At 38.3% G+C, this 15,392-nt stretch overlaps 1 protein-coding gene across 1 annotated transcript in view; it reads left to right on the forward strand.

The window, feature by feature from the left end:
- LOC150075723 (glutamate-gated chloride channel-like) overlaps positions 1 to 15,392 on the forward strand; it is a 73,852-nt gene that overhangs the window by 41,311 nt on the left and 17,149 nt on the right. Inside the window, exons 3-6 of the mRNA XM_090388008.1 lie at positions 4,142 to 4,227; positions 5,050 to 5,117; positions 5,366 to 5,589; positions 9,168 to 9,250. Of these exons, the coding sequence (XP_090244134.1) occupies positions 4,142 to 4,227; positions 5,050 to 5,117; positions 5,366 to 5,589; positions 9,168 to 9,250 (461 nt within the window). The remainder of the gene's footprint in view (positions 1 to 4,141; positions 4,228 to 5,049; positions 5,118 to 5,365; positions 5,590 to 9,167; positions 9,251 to 15,392) is intronic.

The raw sequence follows: 15,392 nt of genomic DNA on the forward strand, positions 1-15,392 counted from the left end.
AAAACGCCTGATTCATTCTTCCTGCCGTAACTAACTCCTAACACTTAGTACATTCACTGTACTTATTCCATTTACTCCTGGATACAATTCTGCTTCATATATTAACAATTAAAATATGCTACATTCATCATTTAGCTCTGTGATCTCACCACACTGTTACAATATACTTGTTAACCAATCTTCAGAATCCTAAAGTGCCTACTTGTTATTAATCGTTCAGATAAACCAACAAATCTTCATCAATCAAAACACTATATTCAGAGTTGCTCATATAACTCAAGTATCTATCGTTAAAACATATTCAGAATCCCTCTTTATAAACTTTACTACCCTTCTAACACATAACTATTTGTACATCAATTTCATCTATTACTCATTCCTTCGTTTCCCTTGCATTTTATAATAACCTTGTTTAACATAATAACCCTTTTTAACATAATAAACTCTTAATAACATACACGTATAAGTTATTAAGTTATTATTATATTAAAAAACCACGGACCTCAGTACACCAGTCCAATTCGTTACTATAATAAACTCTGTTAGTATATCTACTTCAGAGATGATGTATCTTTCACTTTACTCTCTAGTGCTATCCTCTTTTCATTAATTACTATGCTATTTCACTAACAGTCCTTCTTGCCTACTTAGTGTACTTAATATATTGTTCACCTACTTCTATCTTTTTCTTTTCTTTTCCAGGGAGGTTTCAGGCTTCCATCTTAGGCTCTCCAGGCTATCTTCTAAGGCTTTCCTTCATCTGCTTTCTCCTGAATCTGCTTCAGATAATTTTCCGGAACTCTTGACTGCTTAGGTCTGGCATAATTTCTCCTTCTTTGAATACACAACTCCTCCTTTACTACGGATCATTCAGATGCACCTTTCTCCAAGGGATTGTTACCTTTCCTGGTTCACTTAACTGTCTTTCATAACCCTTTTGCTTATCATCCTTAGCCTTCCCGTTACTTTTCTATTCTTAACTATTTTTCCCCTTACTTTCTAGGGCCCTTTTTACATTCCCTACATTTCTGCACTGCCCGACTTACTTTCTCACTCTGCGTCTCCACGATCACCCCTTTAGCCACACTCCCTCTTACTCTTGCCACTTCTCTCTTCTTCTGGCCACCTCTGTCTTTTTTCTGCCCTCTCCTCACACTCACGACCCAAACTTTTTCTCCATCGTTTGACCCTCCTTCCCCAGGACTCTCTACCAATCCCAGGAATTCACCTAATCGTTCCCCCTTTTCTATTGGTTAAAAAACTTACCATAACTATTTGTCCCGTGTGCAAAACAAGCCATTTTCTTGTGTAGTTCTCAGGGTGGTACAATCCTTTCATGTCTGCCGTCTCCCAGGATAGCCATTTTCGTCTTTTCCCATTTTCGAAAATATTGACAACTTACCAAAAAGCCGCCACAGTGACCTGGTCTTTTTCGACCCAAACGCTAGCCCATCGCGACTTATGTCCAGATGCCGCATAGATCAGACGTTTCTTAATCACCTGCATTTGACCGACCCACTGTTCTTTTTCCAGTAACCCTTTTCCACTCGTTCACTAATGACCACTCCTTCCCTGGTACAAGTAGATGCCTTTGTTTACTGTCATTTCACCCCTTTTTCTCTCATGCATACACATTTATGTTACTTTCTCTTCCATTTGAGTGCTATTCCATTTACACATCTATAATCGCTTATCTCTAAATCAAGTATTCATCCCATATATGCTTCTCTTAAATGTCAAAATTCCTTTCCATATCAAAGATTAAATTATTCCCAAATTACAAATTTTCCCATAACCTCTAAATCTCTATATTTGCAAGATTGCATCTTAGAGTAGCAACAACCGAAAATAAACGTGCCAACTGTGTAATACTACACTCAGGGAAGTGTAAAGTGAAAAAGACCTGGGGGTAATTGTGCAGTCAAATATGAAGTTCGCTGAGTAGTGCAGGCGGGCAAGTCATGGAGTCTTGTCAATGATATATAGGAATTTTGCTAGCAGGGACAGGGAGGTGTTTATCCCGTTGTACAGGGCAATGGTCAGGTTACACCTGGAGTACTGTACATGGGTCTGGAGACCTCATTTTAGGAAGGATGTAGAATTGCTAGAACGAGTATAAAGAAGGGCAACAAGATTGGTGAGGGAAACAAAGGAGTGCTCTTACCAAGGAAGGCTTAAATTCTGCAAATTGCAGCGCCTGGAGAGTAGGACCTGTGAGGTGATCTGATTAAGGTGTATAAGGCCTTGAATAGGTTGAGCAAGCTGAATGCTGATGGGATTCTTCCTCTTGCTCAGATTAAGAACCTGAGGGGGCATAGATTCCAATTGAGGAAAGACAGTTGTAGAAGCGGAAATTTGCCTTTAGCCAGAGGGTAGTTGATTGGTGGAACAGACTTCCATCTTTTGCTGTGAAAGTTAATAGCCTAAATAAATTTAAGGCTCAGCTGGACAGGCATTTGGAACGAATGGAGGGGTGAAATGGGAGGGTTTTTTATTTTTATTTTTGGCGATGCTGCATAAGCTTGCTTTTTTGCATCGTATGCCCCTACTATTGCTAATGCTAATGTGTGAATTTGTTCATAACGTTCAAAGGCCACGAATCAGCAGAAGGTATTAGACAGATGGCGAATAGCAAACTCCGAGAATTTGAGAGCTATTTAGATGACATTGGGCTCCCTATTAATGCACCGAAGTCGATCCAAATTACCGTCACTAACAAGAAGAAGAAAAATGGCATCTCGATCTTTGTGAACGGGTCTAGTGTGACAAAAGAACACACTCAACTGAACCTAGTCATAAGTGGGATGACAGACTCACCTTTGCTCAACACTTCGCTCACATGAAAACAAAAATGTATGCTACTAGACAAGAGTTTGTAGGAATTAGAAACCCTGATCTAGCGACCAAGTACATTTTAAAGTGTGGTCCTTGCGAGTCTAATATATGCCTCTCAAATTTTGTCCTCAGCTCCTGATTCGCATTATTAAGGCGTCCTTGGGATCAAGAGTTGCTGGTCACCCTTTTACTATCTGAGTGCCATTCTCTACTCAAACCTTACCATCACACCCGGATGCACAGTCAATCAACAGAAATATACACACTCTTGCACAAATGCTGGGCCGATTGGACGCGCCGGCCCTGAATAATGTTCTGTCCAAACCGCATACCGCAGCTAGATATTGCGGAGGAGTAAAACTCCCACTGCGTCCAATCCTCAACAATCTTGATATCCTGCGAAGATTCTTCCCGTCAAATACAGTAAAATATTTAACTTTCTGCGGTAGACGCTGAAAAACTCTGCGAGGACGCAACATACCGGAAAGAGACCTTCCAGAATTCTTATAGCCTCACCAAAATATGAATCACCTGTAAGATCAAACGCCTTTCCATCTAAAAATAGTTCTGCAAATTAAGAACAGACATGAGATGTCATGTTATGCCTAAGACCATGCAGAACGTACTCCAAATAGAAGCGGACTGTGACAACATACCAAAGAGTTGCGACTAAATAAAACAGTGTTTCACGTATCATTAGTCAAGCTTCTTTTAAGGAAGATAATATCTGGTAAAGCTACTGACTGGAAAAATATGCCTTCATTAACAATTGTGTAAATATATAATTAATAATTTTCATATGGAATTAATTTGTAAATATATGATTTGCATAATGCATACACAGAATTATTAATGTGTAAATATAAAATGTGTATATAACATTTTGGGACGAGACTGCGTGTCCGTAGTATCTCGTGCCCTGCTTTGTAATTAGCACCCTCCTGCCACTTAACTGTTCTGGGGCGTCTCCGTAGCCAGGTGGGAAGGAGCAGCAGTGCGTACCACACGCTTCTTGATTAAACCGGGGTTCGAGCCCGTCACCACCAAATATGGAGGATGCGGAAAGGTCAAGGAATGACCACCGCATATTCCGGAGCAATATGGCCTTAGTTGCTAATGCTCCTAAAAACCAAACAACAACAACTGTTCTGGGATGGTTCCTTTTGTGGAATAAGCAAAAGTGTTTTTATATACCGTATTCCTGCTGCTATAACGTGTGTTTCGTTTAAACATATTTGTTTTCATTTTAGTCTTTTTTTCTGCTTTTCTATATTCCGTTTTTTTTTTTTTTTTGTCTTGTCCACAGTGCCAAAGATGTCGAAGCAACTCTTGAAAACACGATAATTGAAAACTTACTGAGACCAGAGAGGTACGACAAGAAAATCAGACCAGGTATGTACGAATAAGATTTCAAAGTGTGTCAAACTCGCCCTCATTTTTTAAGATGCAAAAAAATTTTGTCTAGAATAGAAACTGTTGCTTGGAACGTTTTCGAAGCTAAAGAGTGAAATGCCTGTGACGAGGTTCAAATACAGCCAAAGCGATGGACTCTCTTTATTTGAAAAATTTGACCACATTTTTTCCATTTTTCGAAGATTGATTTGCTCCTAAGAAAAACAGAAAGTAAAGCATGACGAAATTAACTTCAAAAACTAGAGGAAAATCTTCCCACTCTTATTCTATGGCTTTCTTGTCCTGAAGCAATTAAAGCTTAAAAAGAAATCACAACGTAAGTCTTAAGTTTTAGTAGTTTCACGTGTCTGCTCCCCCACCCCTATATTCTATCCCCACGTGTTTCCACTTATTCAGTTCCTCCGTTCCTCCATCACTGAATGACACCCGTCCGTGTCTTGAACGCAGTGGAACATAAGAATCATAAAACAACTTGTGGCAAGACCTCCCACCTCTCTCTCTCTCTCCCTACACTAACTAGAAATTAATTAAAAGGCGCTAATCATATTGACCGATCCAGAAACAAAATCGGTGCGAATACGAAGGAAAGCATGGAAGACATTGATTAGTAGGTGTGGAAGGACGGACACGCTTGTAATGAATCTCAAGCCCAGAAGCCATGATCGCGAAGAATTGGAGCACTTTCACTGCATGTATGGGCGTGTTTGAGTTAAATCTCTTTGTAAGTCTTTTTATAGCGCGCTTTAGTTGTATCGTTGGGCGGTGGATGGATTCTAAACTATTTTCTCTTTTCTTCCGCAGTTGGTGCCACCCATTTGCAGGTGAACATGTTTATTCTGGACATCCATTCGGTGAATGCCAAAAAGATGGTAAGTCTCCTAAGCTGAAGCAATGTAAAAATAACTGAAGTTTTGGTAATCAGTGTTGAATCAGGGATGGAACAGATGTTTAGAGAAAAAAATAATTCTTCTCGTAGTATAAAACTTCCTTGATGAAGAAGTTTGGATTCAATACTGGTTGCGACAAAATTCAACCTCAGTTCTTTTGAAATTGAACCAGAAGGTTGTTTCATTCATTATTTCTCTGTTCTAACTGTTTTGAATGCTCTTCCTCACAGGAGTTCAATGTACAGTTTTTCTTTCGTCAATCCTGGAACGATGAACGTTTGGTTTACGACAACTTGAACGGACAAATCAAGAGCCTCTCCTTGCTCGACCCGACTCGGATCTGGACTCCCGACCTGTTCTTTACGAACGAAAGGGATGGAAAACTGCACACTGTAATGGTCCCAAACAGATTTCTCAGAATCCTGCCTAATGGAGATATTCTGTATAGCGTCAGGTGAGTGGATTTCTCTTCTAAGTAGCCAAAACAAATGCAAATACAAAGAGACATACTGTATGCGCAGTGCAAACGATAAGTAAAAGTTTTTATTATTTTTTTTTATTGTATGTTCAATGTCCACAACGAAAATCGCATAATTTAAAACTTACAAGTTGTTTCCTAATAGAATCAATGAAGGAAATCAGCAACTTGAAAACAGGGCTATTTGCAAAGTTTTGTTTCGATATTTAAATGCTTGGTGAATATATCTTGTTCGCATCTTTTTCTCTGATGTCTCTTCTAGGGATTGTATTTTTATAAACTAAGTGGCCACTTTATTTGGTGCACCAGCCCTTTTTATGAAGTGGAGTTTTTTTCAGTCACTGCCCACCGGCTTTATATCGTACCATGCGAGATAAAGCAGGTGGGCAGTACGTCAGGATGCTGAATGCGTGAAAATCAGTGAGAGGATGGGCAAGAAGAAATATTTAAGTGACTTTTGAAGGTGGCAGGCTATTCGGTAATAGTATGAGCATTTCGGAAACTGCAAACTTGTTGCATTTTTCGAGATGCTCATATTGGGGCTGGAGATTTTATTAATATTAATATCTTTATTGCAGGCAGTGAATGGTTACATGATTGCCTGATGCAATAATACTCATAACAGCGACAATGCTAGGGATTTAACATGAAATAACTAATACAGGAAAAATTACATGAAACATATATTAGGGCATAAAACGTATAATTAGATATTTTACATTTAAAATTAATATTAACATGGGAAATGAAAGAACATGAAAAGCGATGAAAAGACGATGGCAGTCACTCGGCTCAAGACGAAAACTGTTCCCTGATGATACGTCTTCTGTAAGATTTCTCCTCTATGTACTTTTTTGCAGTCCACATCCATCTCCTGGACGTTGTGGAGCATCTGCATGGGCGGGAATCTATCCCCTATCCTGAGAAAGGAGGGCTCTTAAGGGTTTCGGGGGGGGATCCTCCAGTTGCACATCTGCCAAAAAATTGGCGTCGAGACTGGTCCAATAACCAAATAACATCCAGCCAATGGTCCTACGAATCCCAATTGCGCTGTAGCACACTGCTTGGAGGAACAGAATATGGCGAAAACAGCACGAGTCCACAGACCCATCCTGTGGTCGGAAACAGCTCGTGATGCCAGAGAACAAGGGATGCTAATAACACTTGTGTAGAGTTACACGAATACGTCAGAATTACACAGATGCGTAGGTAAATAATTACATAGGTCATTTCCTGATTAGATTTCGATCAGTGCGTTATAATGCTAGTATATTAGTATAATTACAAGACAGGGTGTAGAAGATTTGACTTACTCCGTCATACCCCTACATATTACGTGGGACAAAAGGCGAAATAAATGGCGTAAGACTGTGTGTAAAGTTGTCGCTCGGTTGAATAGTCTCGGCACGAGATGTCGAGAGGTTTCATCTGAAATTATTGTTACGCGAAGCGAAACGTCTAAAGTGTTTCGAAGACGTGAGAACTGTGAACGGAGTAGTGTACGAGACATTTCAAGAAGCTGCTCGAGCAGCAGGTGTAAGCAAATCGGTCGATCATGTGAAGGAAACTCTTTCCAAAGCGGTTTCAGTAATGATGCCGAGCAGGTTAAGACATTTCTACCAGGGCCATTGTCCTATTAACCAAATTATCATTCGTGTTATTTATTATTGTCCTATTATTTCTTTTTCCTATGCACGAAAGTTTTATTTATGGCTGCGTCACTTGAATTATACGAGTATATCTCAGGTCTTCCATAGTTTGAAGGTATTTTTGTTATTTTGTTATGTACCACAATAAAGATTACATTTATTTGTATAAATGGTGCCAAAATATTATTAAGAACCTTTTGCTCAATATCTCAATAATATTGAATAGTAGGACCACCTTTTGTCTGAATTACACATTTTGGCATGAATGCTACTGAAGGACTCCATACAGCTCGAGATTTGACCATTCTTACATCAGGATTGTTAGCTGCTGCTGCTGTATCCTTAGAGAACTGCGAAGCCCAACTCCCCTTGTTTGTTTGTTTGTTTGGGGATTTATTAGACGCATTGGCATCTGTGGCCATAGTGCGCCAGAACTGCCCTTTATAACAAGTCTGAGAATTCTCAGTTTTATTCAGATCTGGAGAATTAGGAAAGCAGGGTAGCTGTTCGAAATCTTGGGAATGTTCCTCGAACCTTTATGTTCGCATATACCTCTAAGTGGCTGGAGGTGGTATGTGCGAACCCATACCACCTCCAGCCGCTTGAGTGGTGGCCATGAGACAGTCTACATACATAGCTTCATGAGGCTCAAGCCACACTTTCACCTTCCTATTGATGAAAAAAAAAAAGTGTAAATCGAGACTCGTCAGACCACATGATCTTTTTGCATCATTCCACAGTTCAGTCTTGGTGGCACCACTCAAGTCGAATCATTCGATTTTTCACAGTAAGAAGTACAGGTACATGGCTATCAAATCATCCCAGATCCTTCAATTCCCAACGCATAGCTCTGTTGCAAATGGGTGTTCGATGAAATTGAAATTTTCAGTCATTTTCTGTACACTGGACCTTCTGTTGTGAAGCACAAATTCGCTTTAAATTCCTGCAGTCTCGTCCTTGGAGTAACTACTTTCTATTGCATTTCTTCCTTTTAGAACTGCATTCTCTTTTGTCTTTCACTCATTGTATGCTTTTGAGATAGTTCCTTTTGACACACCACTGATTTCCTTTGTTTTCTCAGTTGTGGCTTCTGCTAAACGTGCTCCAACAATAACGTTTTTCTGAATCTAAAAGGCTTCTGATTTTCACCTGAGAAAATCACCTGTGTTCCCCATGACCGGATCAGCTAAGAAGCCCAGGAAAGTGTACAATATTTGTTTGATACCAAGGAACTTGTGATCATACAAAGTGGTATCGTACATTTGCATACCGTGTGTTTCTGTTTGCGCCAATTGCAAGAGGTTTCTAATTTTTTGGTCAGTGCGTATATTTATTTATAATTTGCACCCGTGTTAATAATCGCATGAATACTTATCTATTCAGCATTAGTAAATTAATAAGAGGAGTTTACCTCAATATAGTACGTGGAACACTTCCGTGGAAGTGTTCCACGGAAGTGTTCCACGTACTATATTGAGGTAAACTCCTCTTATTAATTTACTAATATTATTATCAACGTAGAACATATTGAGTATTACAGCTCTGATTCATACTATCTAATTATCTATTCAGCAGATTCATACAGTGATAATTTAGTAACAGTAGAAACAGTGGTGATAACTTAACAAGTATCACTGTTTGTATCTATCCTGCTGACTCAAATGTTGGAATGTTTACCCAATACAAATGTTTATTCGATATAATTTGGGATCCCAACATTGTATTGGGTAAACAGTGATTTATTAGAGCAGTATAATGTTGGAACTACTGCTATTATGGTAGATATGACGAATGGCGAATTAAAACATGATTTCATATTTGTTTGCCAAAATAACTGTTTCCATTTGCATTTACATCTGTGGTAGTAATATATTCCATTTTTTTTTTTTTTTTTTTTAATGACAGGGTGTCTGTGAAGCTGTCGTGCACGATGGATCTCTGGAACTATCCCTTCGACAGTCAAACGTGTCCCATCACTATGGAAAGTTGTAAGTTGACAGTTAATTTGGTTTTGGTATTACATTTATGAGCTTTAAGCTTTGCGTTGCTTTTCTTTACGCTGCTTTCAAGAGAGACGGAAAAAAGCTTAAAAAATACTAAGAAAGACAAATACGACGTGTAGAGATGACAGTTAGATCTGAAGCACTACACCCTGAATAAAAACAACAATTTATGTAGAGAGTGTACTCGAAGGGATTGGTGCCTTATGTGTTTCCAATCAGTAATAATTATGATGCAATAATGTTGCTCAACGGGTTATCTGCTAGAAGAAGTCATATCTGCGGATTAGTATGTAGGTAATATGTACGTTAAGGTACTGATTTTGGGAATCAAGGGACCAACGAACATCAAACTGAGAAACCATCAACCTTCCCAACTGTTTGCAGGCGATTGCATGGCTGGGGTAGAATCACGTGATGTACCGATGACTGCCACAATATTGCATGGTGAGATCATCGTCTGTTGTCCAACGTACGGTATTCACGGATGCCTGCCATTGTGTTTCCCGATTGAACTGAGCTGTTATTTCCTTCATCGTGGCACGTACAATCTCACAATGCTCCTCGGCCCTCCCCAAATACCTATTAAAACCTGTGCTCAGCTTCAGCAGTTTTTTGCACCCATTCTTCTCCGAGATTGCCATATGACTTAATTCACAGCATTCTGACGCCTCAATATTTCAACTATAAAGATCATTGCATTGCAAAACACATATTAAACTCACCTGCCACTTCTTTTATTTACATATGAAAACATCCCGTTGTTTCTTTTCTAATTTCGTCAGTCTTGCCCCGTCAGTCGAATTAAATTAGAGAGAGAGAGAGAGACAGAGAGAAAAACTTTATTGCAACTAATTGAATACAACTTGCTTATTGGAGGCTTGAAGTGGTGAAACCCATGTTTAGTATCTAGAGCAAAGTTTCCGGCATCCCCCTCCCCCCATACTTCTCCTTCAACCCATGCACGGTACTAAGTACTATAGGTTTTGATACCTTTCGTGTTTGGGGTTTTCATAAAAAAAAAATAAAATAAAATGTACGTATACAGATGTAAGTGAAATTGCAATTGTCCCGTCAGGCCAACGGCCAGGGGCTAACATCAGAATAGATAATTAGTTAATAGATTATAGATAATGCTCACATCAGAATAGATAACGGATAATGCACACTGTAAAATTACAAATGTAAAATTAAAAATGTAAAAATGCCATTACACTTCCTCACATTACGGAGTATTAACTATATTTACAAATTAAATCATACGGTTATATTTACAATAAAAATATCTTATTTACAATTTTATTATTTAAAAATTTTATTTACAATAAAATATCTAATATACATGAATGACACTTCTCTGTCAAAGGAATTTTGTCGTGGCACAGGAGAGCTTGGCAGATGGTGTGGAGGGCAAACGAACTTCTTATTCGATTCTGGGATTGGAGCGAGCTGCTAACACTTCTTTGCGTTTTCTTCGATTGATGCTACGAAGAATTTTAGGCCTGCCAATTTTATTTAATACCCACTCATTTGTTCCTCGATCAGGGTAAGAAATACACAGCATTCTCCTGCAATATCACGTTTCAAATGCCTCAATTTTCTTCCTGTTAAATCTTTTCAGGTTCCATCCTTCACATCCATAAGTGGCAACCGGAAAAGTTAACGAATCAATGATTCTCAGTTTCATCTTTAGGGGCAGATCTTGACTTCTCCATAATTTTTTCAGATCAGTGATCAACGTTTTAGCAATTGCCTCATTTGAGCAATCCTCATTTGAGCAGTCACCATTTTTATTTATTCATGACCCTAAGTAATCAAATTCATAAACTTCTTCGACATCTTGCCCATTTACCTTCACTTTACTGGAACCGAAATTATCACCAATCAGCAAAATTTTAGTCTTACTCACATTCAGAAACAGTCCTTTTTTCTTACTTGCCTCACACACTCTCCTTGGAATTGTAAATTACAACAGTATCACTTGCATAACGAAAGTTGTTTATCTTCAGTCTTCCAATTTTGATGTCAGTGTCTAAATCTTATAAGGTTTCACGCATAATACCTTCGGCATAAAGATTAAAAAGGGGAGGAGGCAAAATGCAACCCTGCCTGACAGCTTTACCGATTTTGAATAAATCTGTTTCCCATGTTGGTTTTTACAGTTTCTTCCTGTTCCTGGTATAGTAACTTAATCAGCTGAATTATGTGGATTGGGAATCCCACATTAGTCATCGTTTCCCATGTTGAACACAATCAAATGCTTTTGTATAATCCATAATAAAGCACAAAACGACTGGAACTTTTAATTCTTAGCAGTTTTCAACAATTAGACGTAGCCTTAAGATCTGATCTCTGGTTCCTCTGCCCTTTCTGACACCTGCTTGCTCTTCTACCATTTCTTCTTCAAGTTTTCTTGAAATTCTGTTTAGTATGATTTTAAGAAATCGACTAGTCTCAGAAATTAGGCTAATAGCCCGGTAATTTGAACAAACTCTCAGATCTCCTTTTTATGGTAAGGAAATGAAAATTTATTTCTTCCAGTCTACTGAACTTGATCACTGATAATACGAATTATCTGTGGCATAGGAGATAAATTTCTTGAGTATTTGGCATAGTATGTGTATTTCAATGTGACAGCACACAGCAACCTCTCTAGTTATTGAGCTCAAGAATTATTATAATCCCTTCCTTCCTTGAAATTGAACTCTGACCTTTACTTCTGATTATATTTTCTTTAATACAACCATGGAATGGCATTGTGGGCGCTGCCTGATATGGTTCCTCCGCTGTCAAGTTTCTGATACAGTTATGCGCCTTAGTGAGAGTTAGTTATAGGCTTCATCCAGTTTGTTTAAAAAACTGTTATCAAAAAACAGGAAGACAATTCAAATCGACCATATATGGGGGGAGGTTTTTTCTTTTCTTTCTTTATAATTATTTTATATTTTATTATATTTATTTTAACCCCTTTTGTTATTTATATCCTCCCTTATATTTATTCTTACCTAATAGAGGTAACTTTGCAATTCCCCACTTTGCAATCTGACTTGTATATCTATCAGGAGCTTTCAGGTTCTAAGCGGTTTCAATATTATTATGTTCCTCCAATGGGTTTGGCTGTATGTTGAAAATGACTAAATAAAGACTTCATTTAAAATATACACAAGAATTTATTACATATATTTACATAAATGAAATAGTTCAATGATCCAGTACATATTTTGTTTTGTTACATGTTTTGTTACATGATCCAGTACATGTTTTGTTAACCCCTGGCACCACCATGCCGTGACGGGACTAATTGTATGTCTATCATTGCTGCAATTAAAGGTTCTATTCTATTCTATTCTATATTATAATTGGTATTGTTATATTACCGTACAAGCATAAAATGATTGGTTAAGTTTAGTTATATTCTTGTACAACTTCTTCCATTATATCACAAGGCTAACAACATCTTTCTTATGCCACTCTTTTTAAACATTGCTTAGTAAAACATTCTCTAAGTAAATCATTTTTTTATTCTAATAGATCAGGCTTGTCTCTCATATTCCAATCTTCCTTTTCTTTTTTCTTTTTTTTACAATAAGATTTCTCTGTTAACAACATTAAGGGTAATCTCTTTCTAATTAGATTATTTATCTTTTCTAATACATTAGCATTCATCTTTTAAATCAATATTTATCTCAATCCCCAAGATATGCTAGCAACCTTACTTCTGACTTGTCAGCTTATGACAGTTCAGTGTATCACATATATATATATATATATATATATATATATATATATATATATATATAAAAGCACATATCTCTTATTATATATGTTATAATGTCCCTCTTATGATTCCTAACCCTTCTTTAGAGTCCTATAATTTACGAGTGAATACTCCTGTTAATTAGACACTTACTTCTAATACTGAACAGGATCTCTTGTTGGGGCCTTTCGTTTCTCAATGGGCTGTATTCTACGTCTGGATAGGGCATCACTAAGTCTCTTTATGGGCTGGTCTTCGATCTACTACTTAGCCTTCGGTTCAGCTATTCTTGCAGGCTCAGGACTACAACTTTACCTTCTCAGCTCACTTATCTGCGCAGTGGCCTTTATCACTGCCTTCAGATGACGGAATAGGGTTATTTCTCTCCTTACATAACACTTATTTTCACGCTGGCCACATTCACTACCATCCGATTACGGACAAGGCTTATTTCTCCTTATACTTCACTCATTTGCATACGGGCCACTTTCACTGTCTTTCTATTACCAACCATATGACCAACTACTCGACTGTTCTCTTCTATCATGAAACTCATCTAACCTTTCTTAACTTACTGACTGTACTTAAACTTATCTAACCCTTCACAACTTACTACTCCATCTTAACTTTGTCAGAACTTTCTCAACTGGCTGACAGGACAGGACAGGACAGAACTCTTGGTTACGCGCACTCTCTTTTTTTTTCTCTGAATTTGTGTACCGCCCTTTTTTTTGTTGGCCCACCTTCGCTCAGAAATTTAACCACTCGTACTTCAATATTTAAAATTACATCCCGACTATTCGCTAGTGTGGGTTTCCCATGCTGTCTCCGTCCCCGCTAGATCCAACCTTCCATTTTAATATCAATATTCCTTTCCCAGGCCATCTGCTCCTTTTGAAGTCGGCCAAGTCACAGATACCCGTTACTACTTCGCACTTACCCTATATTTCTGGGGAACAAGTTATTGCAGACAACCAGACGCTAGCCCTATTGTTTTGGACACGGTATTAGTCGTGTACTTACTTCCTGTTTGTCTCCCGGAGTCTCTGATCAAAGGGATGCTTCGACTAATCCGGCTCACCTTTCTATTGTTGTTCTCGAGCGACCCTGCTACCCCTTTTAGACCTTTAGATTTGTTTACAGTACTTGTAGCTGAGAGTTTATCCATCTGTTGGTAGAAATTTTCGCGTAGTAGGAATTACTGCGCGAAAAGTCGTGGGAATCACGACTCTCCCTTCCCTTCGATTAGCCCTCTCCTTAATTTAATCTCCCCCATATTTTTAACGATTCACTTTGTTCAATTTACTTGATTTGTTATATTTTATTTTACAATATAACTATTCCTGATGTATCCTTTCTTATTAAATTTCTCAGTTTGGGAACGACGATCTGTTATCTTTATATACAATTTCCTTGTAAGATTTTATATCTTACACATAATAATGATTTCCTAGCCAATTCAACATTCCCAAAGAGATTTCGAAACTCCTCAGAATTGTCATCTCAACTCGAGTAAAAGGGATTTCAGACTGCTTCAGTGGATAAAACTTCTAATCTGATCCCAGCGGATTATGGTGTATCCTCAGTGATTTTTTTCCTGGAAGTTGTAGTTGGTTTTTGTAGGTTCATCAGAAACTTAATCATATTGCGCGGTACATACAAGTCTCCCCTTGGATCTGGAGGTCATTAGACGGGGTCTACATTATTGCCTCTAAGGAACTCCCTGCATTTATTCTGACCACTGACCCCGCTAAAAATGTCAAACAAGACCGAGAAAGAATAGCAAACCAACTAATCCAAATTAATTTCATTTGGAAAAACAGATGAACAGAGACAACCAAAGGCCCCATTTCCAAAAAAAAACTTTTACCAAATGTTGCCCAGCTCCATCCCAAGCGTCCTCTATGGTTTAGTTCGAGTCTGGCTACATTCCTTATTAAGGGCCATGGTTTAAGCAATGAAACTCGCTTCAATGGGTATAGTACAGAATCCTTGCTGCCCCTGCAGGCAAAATGAAACTTGGGAGTACATTTTCTACGACTGCCCGATGGTCTTAACCAGAATCCAGCAAATATCGCAAGGTTATGAGCACCTCCAGAAGGTGATGAGCAGCAATATCGAGCCTTGTCTCGTTTTCCCAGGCAAATTCGCTAAAAAGAAACGTCTGTAGACCCAAGATAGCAACAACGCAGAGCCTCCACTATAAAAGAACAAAGGAAACCACTGACTTGAAATTATATACCTTTTCAAGTAATTAGCACTCTCACACCTTTTTCAGGATGAGACTGTAATCGGACTACACTCTTCTTAAACAAGACAAAACCTGGACTTGACACCAGACTTTGGATTTGATAAACCTGGACACATGTTCAC

The sequence above is a fragment of the Mastigoproctus giganteus genome, chromosome 13 (genome assembly GCF_048544385.1).
Source record: "Mastigoproctus giganteus isolate SK-2022 chromosome 13, ASM4854438v1, whole genome shotgun sequence".
Taxonomy (NCBI): domain Eukaryota; kingdom Metazoa; phylum Arthropoda; class Arachnida; order Uropygi; family Thelyphonidae; genus Mastigoproctus; species Mastigoproctus giganteus.